The sequence below is a fragment of the Oenanthe melanoleuca genome, chromosome 2 (genome assembly GCF_029582105.1).
Source record: "Oenanthe melanoleuca isolate GR-GAL-2019-014 chromosome 2, OMel1.0, whole genome shotgun sequence".
Classification (NCBI taxonomy): domain Eukaryota; kingdom Metazoa; phylum Chordata; class Aves; order Passeriformes; family Muscicapidae; genus Oenanthe; species Oenanthe melanoleuca.
The window spans coordinates 19,718,455-19,737,782 of record NC_079335.1 but is presented as its reverse complement, the minus strand read 5'-3'; the positions used below and the strand labels follow the sequence as shown (position 1 = coordinate 19,737,782).

Sequence of the window (19,328 nt, the reverse complement as noted above, 5' to 3'; positions counted from 1 at the left end):
AATTTGATGCCTTAGACTATGAAAGAGACATTTAAAATACCTAAATCTGTATTTCACCAACAAAACCCAAAGGGTAAACTCCAAATTCAGTTTAATTTTGTAAATTCTGAATTCAGTCTATAGGTACTTAGCATAGTAATAGATGTATCATACTGGATGGTCAGGAGGCTCTTTGTCCTTATTTTTTATTTTGTTTAGAAATAAATCCAGAAACCAAAGACTTCCGAAGTAGCCATCTGTACTAAACCACAAAAATAAAGGCTGATGATCAGTCTGCTGAAGCTAAAATAGTGAAGCCATCAGATTATGTAACTTAAAATGACAGCATAATTTTACAAAATCTTTGGTGGTTTAATTTGTAACTATTCTGAGTTCTAAATGCAGGTGAAGATTTTGTGTTCTTTGGTTATACCTTTGACCATCATTATAGTTAATGAGATGCTAATGAAGATGTCTTGCATTCTTCAGATGGCTGAAGAATCTCTGTTAATACCTGTTCCCTTTTCTGAAAGCAGAGGCGTAAATATTACCAAATGCTTATGCCTATGATTGGAAGAGGCTGCATCAGAATGTGAAATTTTCTGTGGTTATGCTGTGGAGTGTAGCAGTGGTGGGAACTCTGAGAAGCATTCATGGCAAACAGGATGGTGGCAAGCTTCATAATAGGACTGTGCTCAGGTTTTCTTGAAAACAATGCAGAGTTTATCATGTGGCTGATATGAATGGCTTTTTATGAGTACAGAATATAAGGGCCTACTAACCACTCATATATTTTTCTTATACACTTTCAAAATCCTTTTTCATGTCTTTTATATAGGGAGAATGTGCCAGAATTCTTGGGAGAAGCTAAATGGGATATTTTAGCTGATATTTGACTTATCACTCCTTTCTTCCATGCTTTTTCCATGTAGGCCTCAGTATTTTATGAAAACCACCAATATGTGTGTGTATACCTTTGTATGAGGCAGCACAGAAAAACATCACTGGCTACCCTGCAAAAATCACCTTGGAAAAAGCATTTAAAAAAGGGCTAGCCACAGCCCAAATCATCATTTTAATAAATATTCAAAATAGAACTTTCCAGCTTGCTTCAAAAGATCTTTGTCCTTTACCATCTGCACTGATCTATACCTAATGATGGAGACCTTAGCTGACCCTGTCAATTTATAAACCCAGGATTGTGGAGATTCTTTAACTTCCCTCTTTAGATCACCACACCATTTTATTCAGTTCTCTTACTAAACAGTGCCATGTATTCTGCAAGTAATCCAAAGAAACATTGTTAACATGCTTTTAGCATTGTGATAAAAATTTATTTAAGTGGCGAGAAATGTCCCTTGGGTTTTAGTCATTCTTTAGTGTGTCAAGCTTGAAACCAACAAGAAAGAAAAAAACAAAAGAAAAAAAGCCATCGAGCAATCCTTAAATAGAAAACAGGAATGTGAAGCCATGTTCCCCACTAGGGAGCTGGCTGGCTGAAATAATCTTCTTTTGAGCTCACCCTTTTATGGACAATAATTGACACTTCAGTCACATCTTAAAAAGTAGCATTAAGTATCAAGAATATATAAGTAATATTAAGTTAAAGAACACTTCGACAGCTATTAATTATTTTTTCTTTTCGTTCAGGCTGTGATGTGGGTCACAGACTTGGAAAGAACTTGTTTGCTGCAACAGTACCTTTTTATATTTGCCACAAATTGGACATAAGGGCCTGGAGTGATGTTCAGTAACCATTTATATCACAGCATCTGATACTTTGCTAGACCTGTAGCAATTATGCAGTTCTATTTTTCACACTGTTGAAAGCCAGAATGACAAAATTTAGAGCTAATTGCTTAGAGGTAGAATGCTCAGCCAACAGGAGGAAATGTAATCCTTTGAGTACAAGACCTTTAACTGGTAAGTTTTGTTGTTCAAAGGAAATACTTCTATGTCACTGTAAGGGATTACAGAGCAGTGAATGGACACAGTAACATGGCACTCTCTTGCATGCTGCAAGAAAGAACAGTTTATTGAAGGAAGCCATGGCTTTAAATAAGAAAGTTTGTGAAAAACAAAATAAATAATAAATAATAAATAATAAATAATAAATAATAAATAATAAATAATAAATAATAAATAATAAATAATAAATAATAAATAATAAATAAGAGAAGGAGACAGTTCTTGTCCTAGGCTTTCTTACAGATCCAACAGGTGTTTATCTTTGTTATAATTCTTTCTCTTATGTTTACATTAGAGAAAGGTCTCTAGCTTGGGAAAAAGCCCTAGCTGAGCCTGAGAAAGTTAGACTGGAAAAATCCAAGATTTTCTCTGGGCCTGTAACAGCCACACTTCCACATTTTATGTTTTACTTTTGGAGACAACCTCCTTTCCTTTGCCTGATTTGATAATAGGGCTCTGAAGATGGTGCAGGGGCTTGAGTAGAAGCCATGCAAGGGATGACTGGGGTGACTGGGAGGAGACGGAGGGGAGACCCCACTGCAGTCACAGCTTCCTTGTGAGGGGAAGAGAGGGACAGGCACTGACCCCTCTCTGTGCAGGACCTGAGGGAACGGCCTGGGGCTGTGTCAGGGGAGGTTTAGGTTGGATATCAGAGAAAGGTTCTTCACCCAGGGGGTGGCTGGGCACAGAGCAGCTCCCCAGGGCTGACAGCACCAAGCGACTCGTGGGCTGTCCTGTAAAGGGCCAGGAGCTGGACTCAGTGATCCTTATGGGTCCCTTGCAGCTCAAGTAGTCTGTCAGTTTGTGATGTTGTTTCAGGGATTTTTTTTTTTTTTATTAATAAAATTGATTTTCATATATTCTCATGAAGAGTATTTCAAGAGAAATCTCTAGTAAGAAATTCAGCTAACATTATTAAAAATACTTACCCAAGGTTAGGGTACTACATGCATATTCAATTTAAAAAATAAAATGTTATTTAATAATTTGGACTACCTTGAGAAATCAGACTCGATTTTCAATAAAGCACATAAGTAGACAAGTGAATTTATCCACTGTATAAACAGAATTCCTAGTCATATTGCTGATATTAAGTGTCTGCAAATATTAAAAATAGAAGGATAAAACCTTTTATGTCATTGTCTTATCTTATGCCTAAACTCAGAAACAAACAAGGAGTTCCATATCTGTCTCTTGCAATGCCATGCATATCCTCCAGTGTTGGAAGCTGCTATTTTTTTTTCATTCAAAGCAAAGAAGTCAAGATTTATTTTAGGTCTCTGTTCAGTTTATGCAAATCTCATTCACCTGGATCCCAGGTGAGAGAGAAGAGAAAGGTCAAGACAGAACCAGGATCTCACCTTAAGTTTGGAGCATTCAGCTGTGAGAGAAGGGAAGAAGAATATAAAGCCCAGCACCTCCCAGTTGTAACCCTAAGGCTGCAGAGTCAGGCTGCCCCTTATCTTCACCAGCAAGCCAGCAAGTTTGAGCAAGTGTTCAATGCTGCCATCAGTAATTTTTGAGCAGTTGTTCAATGCTGCCATCAGTATCCACGATGAGGGAGAAATCTGCTGCCCTTCCTCTGTGGAACTGTTATTCTATTCTGTCTTGTACAGAGATGGACATGTTCTGCTCCAAGGAACTTGGAGCCCCTGCTACATGAGACTTCTTGGTGAGACATGGGTGAAGTCTGATGGGGCCCTGGCACCTCCAGGTGCCCATCAAAAGAGCAAAGCTCATTGTGTTAAGGCATTGCTAGGAAAATCAAGGCCATTTTAGATCAGTTTTAGTTCTTGACAAGTCTGTTCTTGAATGTGGCTCTTATTAAGAATTCTTTTGGATTTTTTTTATCTTTCAGATACATTTTAGATTATCAGATATCTCTCAAATATTTTAGGACCAGTTAGGAAGAACAGGGAGCTAGACCATGGGAGCATGGCTGTGTCTACTATTAAATAAAATGTCAGTGGTCATTATAATAGCAATGGTAGAAGAAGGTTTTGAGAGAGAATATTTCAGCATTTCAATCTCTCTATGTCTGTAGTTCATCTCTATATTTCATCAATATACTTAAATATATCTGTATTCTGATTAAGCAGAAAACATACAGTTATTTTCTGTAATGTGCAGAAATGTCTCCTTCATGAAAGCATTGATTAATCTTCTCCAAAGTACATAACTGTGAAAAAAATACTTGAATTGAAATCATTACACCACAGGACACAATATATACTTTTCAATTTGTAAACCAAGGTTAAATCAAGTAATGTAGAAAAACACTGACTGATGCAATGATACTGGTCATATATTAAAAAAATTCAGATCAAGATTTTTTGAGGAATGCCTGGTGACTTTGTCATCTCATATTTTTCAGTTTGAAACATTTTAAAATAATCTCGTAGTGATTGATGGGTTTTTAGCAGTTCAAGACATTAAGGTTCCTTAGAGATTTCTTGTTTTGAACACATTACAAACAAAAACATTAATTACTTTAGTATTGATACTTTAGTATCAACATCCTGAACCTGCTCTGAATTCTTTTAGAGGTGATGACAAGTCCAATACCAGCAGTGAAGATCTTTGCTGCTGTGAAGTTATTGTGTTACTTGGTAAAGGGATAATCCAGTTTTGTTCTACTGCTTCCACCCAAGTGAGATCTTTCTCAATTCAATCTTCTGCCTTTTCTAGTACTTCTTCAGACAGCTCTTCCCAATACATCTGAAACCTCAGTTGTAAGAGTAGGATCCACTGTGTTGACCTTTCTTCTAAAAATCTAAAGAATAATCTATTGGAGAGATTTGTCACAGCACTTCAATTGCACTTTTAAAATTCAAGAATCTAATATATTTTTGTGTTTGCTAGTACTTAATATATTTAGTAATATTAATTTCTGCAATGATATTAATTTCTATAATGCCATTTGGAAATATTTTTCTATGTACTTTTTGTACCTAGAACAAGAATGAGTGAAAGTTGGACAGGTTTCAAGCAACTTTATTTTGACAATGTATTTATTTAATGATTCATGTTTGAAGACATCCAGACTTAAGGATGAATGGACTTCTAGGCCTCTTAAAAATTAATTACCCTATATGGTATAAAATTTCTGTATTAAGATAATATTCAAGCAAAGTAAAGATTTCTTTTCACCATGCATGTGGACCAACTTAGAAATGTCATTATTCTCTCTGAGCTCAAGCTCAAAGGTGTTTTAATGATTCAATTCACTTTCCTCTATTGTTTATTATGTTGGATTAGTGATATTGCTATCAAATTGCTTTCTGCTTTAGAAAGTAATGCCACAGTAGAAGACACTGTATTTGTAGATTTTATATTGGTAACAACAATTTAAAACTAAAAGAAAAATAAAAAAATTTGAAAGGTTGAAAAGCAAACGAAACTGTCAATCTCTGCTATTTTCCTAGCACTGTCCACAGCCCACATAGATAGTAAAGCCAGGCTGCCCAAAGGCCAACTCAGAGTAACAAAAAGCCTCATTTAAAGATGGTATAGAGTATGGGGCAGGAAAGGTCAGGGGGTGGGAGAAGTTCCAAGAACTGATTCAATACCCACTGATTTCTGAAAGTGTAGGTTTATGACCTGCCACATCTGTTTCCCATTAATTTGCCCAATAGTTCCACTAGAAATAATCTTGATCCCACACATGATAGGAAGCCAGATCCTGTTGAAGTGTAGTATATTATTTATGGTCTCTGCAGGAACACCTTTTTCCTTCTTATGAGTCTACCTTGCTTGAGTATGATTTCTCTCTGAGTTTGACTTCATCCCCTGCTTTGACACCCATCTACAAAATGGTATTTTCTTAAAACACAACAGCTCTGTTTTCCTCTTCAGTCTATGCACTGTAAATTAGATCAAAATTTTTGAGCAATCTTCAATAACCAATAACTCTGGAAAAATATTTTGATCTAGTAATGCTTTCTATTTTTGGTGTGTAGCTTGGGGCCTGTTGCTCCATATTCATGGGATTGTTTTAATTTAATATAATTTTGGAAAGGAGAGTGAATCTCTTTCAAAGTTAATGCATTTCTAATTAAAGTAAATTTCATTTGACTTAAAATTCTTTCACATTATTTACCAAAACTGGATTTCAGATTATTTATGGGCTGCCAAATTATTTGACAGGGATCCAATGTATTTTCATTTCTTTGTGACAGATGAATGCCCTGAGCCATTTGCAACCTTTGATATATATTCAGAGTATTTGCTGGTGTCAGTCAGCTGAGTTTATGTGCATGAACTGGGTCCTGAGTATTGATTTTAGTGTCTTTTGTTCTTCATAATTTTTAACTCTAAGACAAGTTACAGTAATATCATTATTAAACCTTTTAACCTGTAGAAGCTATGAGAATTGATTAAACCAATGAAGATTTAAAGTAATTGCCAAAACCCATCTGACACATTCAATTTTTATGCCTGAACCATTAGAGTGTATCTCGTGTGTGCACTGCATAAAATCCACAGCACAAGCAAATTTTTTTTACTTCTATTTTTGTGTCATCCAGATCAAGAAAACTGTAAAGTAACTCTTCCTGACTCCTGCCTTGCTCTCTCTTTCTTGAGTGTTTTAATGATTCTAGAAGTGCACAAAATATCCATGGGTTCCCTTCTGTAAATGTTCAATAAGAGTACACAAATGTATACACTAGCATGCAGTGATTATGCCTCTAGATTTAAAGCATCATACTTGGTTGGTTGACTAAATTCTTCAAGTTATGTTGATTTAGTGAGTTTTGTTAATATGTTCCTTTTTAATGTATTTTTATATTACTTTTATTATTATTTCTGGATTTTTTTTTCTCTCCCCCTCTTTTTGCTTTACATATTGCTTTCATTTGTTTGTAGAAGAAAAGAAAACAGATCCAGAGAATGGGGATACAGGTAGGGTGACTTATTAAAAATATTTTTGTGTGTTTCCCTTAAATTCTTTGACCTGTTATGTTTAAGCAAATTTGTAGCAAAGAGTTGGAGTGCAATTTTGATGTATTTTGTGGATTTCAAAATAGACACTATTTAGGAAATGGAACCTGAGAAAGGGCTTTCCCAATTTCCTTTGCTATTCTAAGGGTGTGAGAAATGGTAAGAAAGAGACCAAAATCAGCTAAATGCAGATGTCATATGCCTTAAGACCTGTGTTCTGTCCTCTCCTCTCCTCTGCAGACACAGAATGTACTCACCTGCACATGTCTTTCTCTTCTCTTACAGGTTTCTAATTTCCAAAATACCAGTGTTACTTTAGTCCCCTCTCATGAGGTTTTTCCCCATGCCATAGTGGCTGTTCTTCCCAAATTTTCTACCCATTTTGTCCATATGTATTCTGAACTAAATCTGTTCTAATATTATAAGGGAAACTCCACTCTTTTTCCATACCAAATTCCCTTTAACTCTTTGTGCCACAGAAGCCTCACTGTACAGCAAACTCCTTTTCCAAACTCAGATACTGGTACAGGATCTCCATCATCATCTAGGGATTAGAATGGTTTATAAGTCCCACTGGAGAAGACAGTGAAAGAAAGAATGAAAGAGCAGATAGGTTTGCCTTAGGCTGAGCTGGGTAAGGCCAGTTTCTTGTCCCCTTTGTCTCTGGTGTGGATCACAGGCTATCAGCTGCAGGGTCTTAATCTAGAGAGTAGCCAGCATTTGGCCTGAAGAACAAATAACATTCTGTAGCTCTAGGCTGAATTAAATGATTTCTTACCTTTTTGTTAAAACTGTGACTCAGTGAGCAGCTGAGGAGTTAGGAAAAGTTAGATACTAACCAAATCACTGATTACAGCCCTTTCTTTTAGTGGTGAAGTGGCTGAATCTTATCTCATCGTAGCTTATTTCAAGTTAAAACATGAAAACAACTTTTATTTGAAGCTGAAGCAGTGATTTTAGTACCTGCCATGAGTCTTATTGCAGGAGTGGAATTTTACAGCCACCACCTAGACCATGGTAGGAATTATTTGGATCTTACCTCAATAGGGCTTGTCCCTAGCTTCTACTTCAGTGAAAGAACCAAGCAGAGTTCCTTTTTCTACTATGTTTAAAAGGCAATAGTAGTCCCAGCTCAAGCTGGGATCCTCTTCATTGGGGCCCTGCCTGTTGCTTGTTACTGGATTTTATAGTCTCTATAGGTGGCTTCATTTTCTGATTGCACTCCTGCTCATCCAATCCTGTCTGCAGCATCTGGGGTTCTCCTGATTTACTCCCACAGCCTCCAGGCGCCCTTTTGTCTGTGTCTTGAGAAATTTCCCTACTTTTGTCACAAAATATCCTATAGCTAAAGTTGGAATTATAGTTCATTGTCTAGTGGTTACATTTCCATAAATAAAAACGGGTCAAATTCATGTGGCCTAAGGTTTAATTTACTGTAGTCACTGGAGCTAAGCTATGGCACAAGAGTCTCACTGCAGTCCTTGTGGATCTGAGAGATTACAGGGCTGCACTGCACAGTACTGCTGTGCTTACTCTGGCATTTCTGCAGTCTTTGCTCTGCAGTTATATTGCTTTCCCTCAGCACATTCTCTTCTGAAAATATGGGCAATGGCTGGTAAGGAATCAGCAGTTGCCTCTCTGCCAGCCCAGAATTTCCTTGGGCCCATGAAAACCCTCTGAACTAACCTGCAGGCCATGGCTTTTTAATGTTAGAGAGTTCAAAATAATCAAAACTCCACAATGTTGCCTACAGGGCAATGATCCCAGTTATGTCTGGTGAGCAGCACCAGGCTTTGTTCTTCCATTCAGTCTTAATTTTTTGTGTTCATATGGCTGGAATTTGAGTGTCTCATTGGGTATTTCTGTTGGAGGCACAACTACTGTTTATAAGCAAAATTCTGGAAGGATTTTCAAGCAGAAATGAACTCATTTTACCTGGCCAAAATTTGATACATTGATACACTTTGATACATTGTTGTCCTGGTTTGAAAGACAGGTGTCTGCCAATAAAGGCAGAAGCTTTTCTTTGAAATGGAGAATGCAAACCCCTCCCTCCAAATTATTACAATTTTGAAATTAAGGGGCTTTCAGGCAAAGATATGGGAATTAGGAATAACAGTTCTTTATTAGGAAAATTAAAATAGAAATGCAGTATTACAAAGAACAATCCCAAAACACTGACACAGTCAGAATACAACCTGACACCCTGTCAGTCAGTCAGGGTGTTGGTAGCAGTGCCATTCAATGGTGGCTGCATCCTCCTGCAGTGGCAGATGTGGTTCAGCTGAAGCAGTGCTCCTGTAGAAGGTGCAGTTTTCCTCTGAAGCTCCAGGGATGATGTGGAAAGGCCCAGCTTTTCTCTGGAATGCAGTGGAAAGACAGTAACTTGCTGTCTAAAATCTCAGTTTTTTATTTAGGTAGGAAAGACTTGGCTCTTCTCCTTGGAGCATCTCCCAGTGGATGATGTAATTTTATCAGTCATCCAGTGGGACTCAGTGGCCCAGCAGCAGATGATATCTTCCTGGAGGGAGGATGGGCTGTGGAAAAGATAAAGATGATTGCCCCAGCTGGTTTTAAAGATGGCCCATTAGCAGATGTTATGTGCCACGGAGATAAGGGTCACTGCCCCACCTGGCTTCAACAGATGGTGATAGAATACACATTTCTGACCACATTTTATATTGCAACTTAAGACAATTTTGGAAGTATTTCATCATATCAGAAGCAGCTTTAAGTTTTCTAGTGCCAGTCTTTATAGTCCTGAAAACGTGTTGTACTGGGCTCCAGCTCAGAATCTAATAACACTGGGGCTCAGTCAGCCCTTGAGTGATTCAGGCGTGTGAAACCTTATGCTCCTACATTTTAACCACTGTTGGTAACTGATGGTTAGATTCAGGTTAGTTCTGGTTTGTTGACACATGCTCCATGAACAGCTCCTGACTGCAGTGGGGTCCTTAGGATAGTACCAGTGTTCCACCTTGGCTACCAAACTCATGTTAAAAGCTGAAGCTTCTAATGCACCCAGACAGTTACTGAACTCTCTAGCAGTATTTTCTGCTCCTGCTAAACCCTCCCACACAGGTGTCAGCTAAGCAGAGGTTTGGTAGCAGAGCTGGGGTGATGATAGCCCTGCATTGCCATCACTCATGAGACATCTTTCATGCTGGACCAGGGCAGTGGGCAGTGCCATGGCACTGTCAGCCTTTCCCTGTGCAGGGCACAGCTGCACTGGCTGAAGTCACAGTGAGCTCAGCCTGGGGCAGGCAGTAACCCTGCTCTCCCTTCTGCATCTCAGTTCCATGCAGAACCAGAGCTCTCTTCTGCACTGAGAACCATCCACTGCCCCCGGGTTTTCCTCTTTGTGCACATAACTGAATTCACTCACTTGTTAAAGACAACTTCAAAAATACAAAAGCAGTTAGATTTTCCTTTAATACGATTTTATGGGAATTTAATTTTTTTTTTTCCAAAATTTTTCTGTCTTGTTTTCCTCTTGAGAAAAAATAAGCTGCAAATTTTTCTTGTTTTGTTGCAGAGGACACACACCAAGGTCTTATATCTTATGCTTCCCTTTCGAGTGGGATATTTTGTACATATCATACACTACTGGATTTGTGGAAATCTAATTTCCACTTTGCCAACTGATCATAGATAAGAATGAATATTTTCTCAAGTAATTGTGAAATTTCTAATTTATGCTCAAGAATTGTTATTTCTTCACTTGCAATTTCCTGAAATTTGGCAGAATTTCTGGAGACAAAGAAAACATGCCATGATTTCATAATAAAACATAAGAAAAGTAGAAAAAATTCTCTTTTTGTGAAAAATACCTCCTTTCTGACATTACTGATAAATTACAAGAAGATTTTTATTTCAGCAAAAGCTGCTTTCTTTCTTTGAAAAATGTATTATGTTTATAATTGAAAAAAAGAAAATATTTTCTAGTGTATAGTTTTTGTTTTCAAGAGAAAAAAAATAAAGCTTTTAAAACTAGATCCTAAAAAAGTCTCTTCATCTTAATGATAAATTGACAAACACTGCCATGGGTTCTATAATGGCTGAGGAAAATTATGATAGGAAAAATGAACCGTATTTTACTTTATAAATTTTCATCATCTACTGCTCTCTTTTTTCATTTTATTTCTCCCTATAAAACACCATTTATTTTTTCTCATTGTTTTTCCTTATTTTAATTTCTCTTAGAATTTTTGATGAAGTCTTTTCTTTCATATTGTAGAATAAGGATAGAGAGTTGTAAAGATCATAATATGTGCTACTACCCCTGTTGTTCTCAAAAAAGAAAATACAAAGCTGAGAGGCCCAGGTTCTGTGCAGAGCCCCACTTTGGTGTTAGATTATGACTTACAACTGAGGTTTAGAGTTTAAACCAGGTTTCTGTAGTACACTGGAATCTAGTATTCCCATCTCAGTTCCATAAATACAGTCCATATTGCTCAATACATACAATATAAAGAAACTTCTGTTTATGATTTGTGGGATCCTGAAATTTTAATCTTAGAAAACTTTTGTATTAAAATTATGGATAGTTTAAGACAAAAGTCAGTCAAAATGAATGCTTTTTAGCATTCAGTGGATAATGATTTATTCTTGACTTATACCAGGTTAAAGTGGAAAATAATCAAATTTGTGTATGTATGATAGCTAATTATATTTTGTCTGAAATTCTTTTCTGAGCTGTTGTTTTCCTCTAATTTATCTATTTCTCAGTCTTCCACCTCAGCTTTGGCACTTCTTCCTTATTATTTTACATTGTAAATTGTGGTATTACAGTACAGGTTTGTTGAAACCAGGTATTGCCTGAGTCACACAGAGAGACCCTGTCCCTGACTGAAACTAATCACATCTTTTATCCCAGAAGAGTGAATCTTGAAATTGTTCTTGAAGCTGTGTTTCATTAGAATGTATTATAGTGATGCCACTGGGTGGCTCTTTAAGATTCTTTTAGTAATTCTTTGAATTTTTGAGCATACTAAGAGTATACACAAATAGTAAATGGAAGGTCTGCTAGCCTGTGGTTGTTACTTGATTTTTAATTTGATATGTCAGACTATAATAAATGCAGAACCAGAATCTATACTTTAAAAAGCAGGTTATCTTTGCATTCCTCCTTGTTAAATAAAAGACTCAATTTTTCTTGAATATTCTTAAAATAGTAAAATGATATTCTGTGGAAACATTGTGTTTCATTTATATTGAGTTTATTTCACAAAGTTGGCTTCATTTGAATTGTGTAGATAATACAACACTTATTAAGATTCTGCTGAAATACTTATCTGCAATTTTCCTCCTTTTACAACTTTTTGGTTTTCTGCAAAATCATAATTCAGGTACTAAAATTACATGCACAGCATTATGCAAGTAAATCAAATTTCATCTCTTTCTGTTAAAACTCCCATGAGCATAATTTTAACCTTGGCATTGATGACTGCTTGCTTATTTTCTTTTTTTCTTCTGTTTTTAACTTAACAGGTGCATTGGATGTAGAAGAAAGGAATCGCCAAATGAAAATGAGCAAGTACAAACAGGTAGCAGGATCAGATTCCAGGCTGGAACAAGATTATCATTCTAAGGCAAGGGAGTTTTGTTTTGAAAAGCAACAAAATATGCTAAAATTAAATATCCAACATCCTATTAGAAAGTAATAGATGAGTGCCAGGTTGTTTCTTCAGTAAAAGTTTGTCGTGTGTCTGTAATAAAACTTTGGAATTGCACAGCAAAACTCTTAACACAGAGTTTTCTTGATTATTAAAATTTCAGAAGGATAAGTTAAAGCAAATGAAAGAAGCAGTTTAATTGTCTTTCAGAATGAACAATAGTGTCAAGATTTAAAAACTCAAAGAGATGGGAAAAAGATGTTAATTGAGTGATGGATGGCATGAGAGCTGTTGAAACTTGTTCATGGCTTTCATATAATTGAACAGAGAGTTGTCTTGACCTACTGAATACTGGAAGATGCAGTGTCACTCAGTTTAACAGTGGCTATTTAGCACTTGGAAAAGTGTTTTATACACTAGCAAAAGCTTTCACCCCAGCTGTGGCAGATCACCAAGAATCTGAATATCTATGTAGTGTATCTTAAATATACTACCCAAAATTTCCTGCTATCTGGAACAGGGTCATGTCATATAGAGTGTGTTAATTAAAATAATCAAGATATTTTCAATTTAAATTCTATTATACAAAAATAATTTAGTGTCCTCTAAAAGACTTCATTAATTGAGGTCACATTTTAAGTGGAAAACATGAGACTTCTGACCTATAAAATCTGGCTGAGGAAAAGATATCTGGTTTAGGCTTTTATTTGCAGGATGCTTTTCCTTGCTCCCAGGATTGGCAAAGCTACTGTAAAATGAGACATTTAGTATTTGAATGCAAATAAAACATCAAATTTACTCATTATTAATTACTGTAATTAATTGCAGATAATGTAGACTAATACACTTCATATAATTGCTTTCTAGAATATACATTTCAGTGTGGGAAAATAGAAGTGCTTTAGAAAAGTAAGTTTCCAAATGGAAAGCCCTGTTAATGAAAACAGAATTGACAAAACCAAGACTGTGAAAATGGCTTAAGATACTTTAAAACTCTGTAGATGTGCTGCATGGTTGTTTGGGTATTTTGCAAATGTAGTTTTAACTGCACAAGGCATAAGAATGTTTATTAACATGTAAAAGGGATGTGGCTGCTATCATGTTAAGCTGTTCCTTTTATTTTGATGCTTATGGCAAAGTTACCTTTGAGAGATGAGCATAATACTGTGAGTGGACCTTATAGTAAGTGTTGTGATTGTATGTACCACAAAAATATGACTTTATGTATTGTATGTGTAACCAGACTTAATCTGCTGATTTTTCTGCTCCCTCAATGCTTAACTGGAATTTGAGTCAGAAGTAGATCTGGTGCAGATTAAATTGGTTCTCATGTAAAGGAGTTAGATAGAACTAACTACCTAAGGAAGTATTCACTACCCTTGTTTTTCCATTTCACCTACACCATATTATTGGGCTTCACTCTACATCATTTATATTTTTAATTAAAATTTTACCTTCAGTATTATTGGTATGTATTAAAGAGGAAAATTATAAATGTAATTACTTCATGAATATGGTGGTTTATTTATTGCACACATCAAACAATGTCTCCAGAAATAAACAGTTAATTTACTCTTCTGCTTAAGTGTAGTTTCAGTACTTGAAAATGAGTTATTTATTCTATCAAAGAACCTGTGGAGCTAGACATTGAATATTCACATATAGGTAGTAATTCAACATGCATTCTTAAAATTGTGTAGTTTCAAAGCCATGTGAGAACCATAACTCTCATAAGCCATGAGAGTTTTGTCTTCACTTTTTTCCTACCACTGCTTCAATTCCCCTTAATTAAATTCCTATATTGTCTAGAGACAAAACGAGTAAGTACAATTTATCTACCTGGTTTCTACAAAAGCTCTGTTGTAATCATGAACTGAAACATGTATGTTGAATGCTGACTGGAATATTCTGTACATTATACAGTGATTTTGATGATTTTAGACTTCTCAACTGGCACAGGCAGGCACTTATGAGTGCCATGCCTAAGAAAGATGTCATTAAATAGGCATTAAGCCACATTCAGGAAAGCCAGCATATAAAATTTTCTTTTGCCTTTTCCGTTCTATTTCTTTCTTTAAATAGAAGTTAACAGGTCAACAGCATCTTTATGTCCCTCTTGATTACTTTTAAGTTCAGAAAAAATATCTAATCTCTTTCCTTGCTGAGAAGGCAAAAGCTATAAAAGTAGAAGTTCTATTAAGTATTGAAATATTAAAATAGACATCATGTATTATATCCCTCTAGCTTTATTCTACCTCTGGAAGTCAGTACTAGAGGCATTAGAGGAAGGTTCATTCCCTTCTGTGGTGCTTAGTCATACATTAAGAAGTTTGTGGGAAAAGTCTAATTCCAGACCTGTGTTCTTAGAAGCTGCTGAAATACATGAAATTAATTCTCCCATATATTTTTTTCCTCATGATTGATAAAGATTGTATTTCTCTTATTCTTACACATGCCTCATTATTTTTCGAACAATAATTATTCTACTTCCATAATATTTTGTATACATTAGTTTAGCAGGGTGCAAAAGACTTATTTCCTTAAATAACTTTTTTCAGAAGCTGCTGAAGTCTGGTTTCAGGACAGACATATGGAAAGCAAGTGATGAATTAACTTTCATATAAATATTTACAGCTAAGCAGATGAGAGAAAAACATTGTAGGCACTAAGGATTAGGCGAATTAGTTTTTGGAACAACTGTTTATTTCTGCTTATTGGGTACTACTAAACTTGTGCTAAATAGGCTATGTAAAAAAGTCTGAATTGCAGTGCTGGTAGATGCTGACATACTGGAAAACCTGAATTATGGAAATAAAGAAAAAATGTTCAGTAGCACAAGGGTGTTCGACCAGAGGCAAAATTAGTCATTTACCATACTGTGCCTCTGCAATGCCAGCCTGTAATTTCCCTCAAGAATCTTTCTGTGACTAGTTTGTTGTTTTGCATAAGAATGAAGCTTCCCAGTTCTAAATTGTTCAGCAAGATGTACAGTGAAGAGGGAAGGGCTGAGATGGGAGCTGAGTCAGTCACATGCTGGACTCACATCGTTCATATTTTGTAGAACTGGCTTTTGGAGTCACTTCCCAAACTACCTCATCAAACCTCTCTGAACCTTTCTGCCTTGCTTCCTGCTCCATACTCTCACCATTCTGGCAAACAGATTGGTAGTGTTATGTCTGGGGAGCAGCATCTTCCCCTGGCCATTCCCACCACTGCTCAGATTCAGGAATTCTTGCTGACAGATTAAAGGGGAAGGGTGTGAGAAATCCTGTCATTCCTCTCTCTGCCCTGTGACTGGAACGTGCACAGTGGATCAGCTGAGGAGAATTAAAAAGCTTTGTTGTTACTGAGTGAAAAAGGGAGAAGATACTTCTGGGATATAGAACCCTAGAAGTGTTTGCAATCAGTGTGAAATCAGAATCAAGAGAGAATTCCACTAATACAGGCTAATATTAGCCACTACAGAGAAGTCTGATCACTGATATCAAACTAAAGAGAGCTGGATTTATGTAGGAGTTGCAACAGTGAAAAACTATGGCTTTCTTTAGGAACAAAGGTAAAACAGAGACTGACAACTAGCTGACACACATTTAAACCTCTAAGTATCTTGAGACTTGTTTTATTTGATTTATTAGGAAAAAATAATGACCTACAAAAAGGAAGAGAGATCCAGTTACATAACATAGCAATTAGTAGTAGTCAGTAATGTAGTAATTAGTGATAGAGTATGCTAGAGCAACAAGGAATAAAGTTAGGATAAAAGAGGTAAAAGAGCAGATAATTTTTTTTGTTTTGTTTTTTTTTTTGCTGAACAAGCTTATTTAGCCAAATGTAGAAATAGTACATCAGATACAGAATAGTACAGAGCATCAAAGAGGATTTCCTGACTCCACCTCTAAGGATTCTATTGATGATAAGGCTGAAACCTTCTGCATCATCAGATGTATTTAAAGCTGGAGTTCCTGATAATCAATAACCACAATACAAGTTTTAGATACAAGCATAATTCTCTGTGTTTGGTGTAGGAGAATAGTACTATAAGGCATGCTAGCATGCTACTTTGTGATCTAGCCTGATAACAAGACCAAGACAAATTAAACCGTGGAAAAGAAGAATCAATCTTGTGTTTAGCTTTCTGAGTAGTGTAGATGCAGCAGAAATGCTCTTGGAGCATGCAGACACAGAACAGCTGCAGCTCTTCACAATGAGACACTTTGATTCAGCAATGAATCAAGTACAGCCTTATGGGATTTCTGTGTGAGAGAATGTGAAAAAGGTAAGATCTGGAGGTGGAAGAGGCTGAATTCGAATGCCTCAGAAGCAGATTTTAATTGTAAGGTCTTGTAAAGTGCAAATGTGCTGCCAAGAGCTGCCTGTTCCCTCTGCAGGAAGTAGCTGTGCCATGGGTTCAGCTACATGTGGAATCCTTTGACCTTTGTTTGATTGAAAGATTTAATTTAATGGTGTTTTGGGAATCTCTGTGTCTCCTTAAAAATCAAAGCAGAGCAGTACACAGAGCAGCAAAGAGTGCTAGCAGAAGCACTTGCCACCTTTCTTCTTGAAAAGAAGCTCTTGTCACCTTTCTTCACCTTTCTTCTCCCTTGTGGAGAAGGGGGTTAAGCAAACATCCGACTAAAGGGATGTTGGGAACTTTGATATTTTGCTGCATGTAAGCTGTATTTGATTTCTATTGATTTTATATTGACAACTGGTTTAGAGCTCTTGGAGGATCATGAGTTGCCAAGTAGTAATTTGATATAATAATTATGAATATACCTCTTTGATCTGTAATTGTTTGTTACAACTGATGCTGTTAAGGATGTAATTAGAAATGTTCAAAAACTAAATGCAAAATTAAGGCTATTTAGATATCCATATGCCCTCAAAACAGTTCATAAATTGTTTTGTATATATTTATTCTTAACATACAAGTTTAAATTTTAAAATGTTAAATATCTGGATAAAACTTGGAGAAAGAAAATCATTCAAATGGGGTTGTGCTGGAGAATAATTAAGAAAGCAAAGACTAACACAGATAAGACACACAAATATTCAGTGCAATAAATTTCTGTAGGATGCTCATACAGCCAAGGGCCTAACCAGTAGAATTTGATAGGTTTACAAATGGAAATAGCACTGTGTAGGTCCCTGCATCTTCACATTCCCCACCTCCACACCAATAAGCTCTTATCTTTAGGAAAAAAACTAAACACCAGTTAGATAAACTAAGAATTTCCTAGCTGAGGAAACATTTTACTTATTGCCTGTCCCATGGTTTTTGTGTTTTCCTATGGACTGATGAGTATTTTATTGTATTTTGGGCCAGAAACTTGGTAGTTCAAGCAGCTGGTCTGGAAGGACAGGTCCTGTCACTGCCTGTGAGTGCTCAGGTCATCTAATCAATCACTTGTGTAGGTGTGTGATATGTTAGGAATTTTGCTGGTCAGTGACAGAGAGTTTTTCTGGCCCATAGTGCTGATAGCCTTCATATTTTCAATCAAATATTTCATTGTATTTTTAATATAATTTTTTTAAAATAAATTGCTGAAATGCAAGTTCTGGTTCCTATAAGTACAGGATTTAAAGCTCATTTATAAGACTTAAAAATATATCTAGATTAAATAAATTCAGAATTCTAGAATTGAACTCTATATCCATGGTAATGTAGAAAAGACCTCTTCTTTATTTTCTATTTTTATCAAACTGTATTTTGCTGATGTGTTAGAATTAATTTAGTGACTTTGAATATAGATATGTGTTGCTGTGATTTCTAGTATTTTCTTCTTCAGTAAAAGATGTGCAAACTCTTAGAAAGTATTTCTGCTGCTGTCATTTTTATTGTTGATTAAATTCAAGAACTCTTTTATTTTGGCTTTGATAATTTTGTGATTTTTTTATTATTAATCTTGAGTATCCATGTTTCTATCAGAAATTTAGAGTATTTTTAAATGTAATACTGTGGTTAACAAAAAATACTGCATTCACATATGATGACTGTGGCTGAAATTTAAACAGCTAAAAGGATGTTGACTGTCTTTAGCTGTTGACAGGTACTTTCTGTTGTCACACATTTTCTTGCTTTATTGGTAATCTTGCTTAGAAAGAAGAGATTAAATACATTACAGAATGTTATTAAAGTAACTTATAATTTTAAAATGAATGCCAAAGAGGAAAAAAATGACCCCAAAAGTAAAAAACTAAAACCATCATTGTATTTTGCCTCTGAATTTTCATTAGTTATAGGAGTCTACTAGGAAAAAAAGGGCTTTTCCATTGAAGATAACTGGGTTTCAATTAAAAAAGCATAAATTCTAAGTGTAACACAGTCTTGTGTTTTATAGGAATGAGTTAAATATTCTTTTGCAAAAAGCAAGTGTTTGCAAGAAAAAATTGTTTTAGCAAGCACATATATATCTAATATACAGCAAATTTTATATCAAAAGCTTTCTGTAAAAGCCAGGTTCCATTGAGCATTGTAACCATTCCATTAATAATCACAGTTTAAACTCACCTGAGTGATGTTTTGATCAACTTCCAGGCAGAGCAATCACTGCAATTTATCTTAAATTCTTTTATCTGTTTTATAATAGAGTTTTATAGTAGAGAATTTTATAATATTTTCCTTTCAGCACAGCTTTGTATAGACAAGTGAATTGCTAAACTGTTAGTCTTTTGGTTCAGAGTGGCTGTTTTTCATAATAAAATCAATTATTTCTGCATACAGTTTTTATCTGAATTTAAGCTGTAAACTTCCAAGATGCTGTTGAACTAAGTGGCTATTAGTGTGCAAAATACTGTGACTATGCTTGAATTAATTATTTAAGT

The 19,328-nt window shown here is 35.7% G+C and overlaps 1 protein-coding gene across 5 annotated transcripts in view; it reads left to right on the top strand.

Moving 5' to 3' along the window:
• The window catches only part of RIMS2 (regulating synaptic membrane exocytosis 2), a 449,695-nt gene that overhangs the window by 341,157 nt on the left and 89,210 nt on the right, over nt 1-19,328 (top strand). For 4 of the 5 annotated variants that reach the window (XM_056484738.1, XM_056484739.1, XM_056484741.1 and 1 more), the window contains one exon: nt 12,379-12,479. In XM_056484738.1, the coding sequence (XP_056340713.1) occupies nt 12,379-12,479 (101 nt within the window). Of the gene's footprint in view, nt 1-6,813; nt 6,850-12,378; nt 12,480-19,328 lie in introns of all 5 variants that reach the window. The other variant, XM_056484743.1, reaches the window with a different exon arrangement.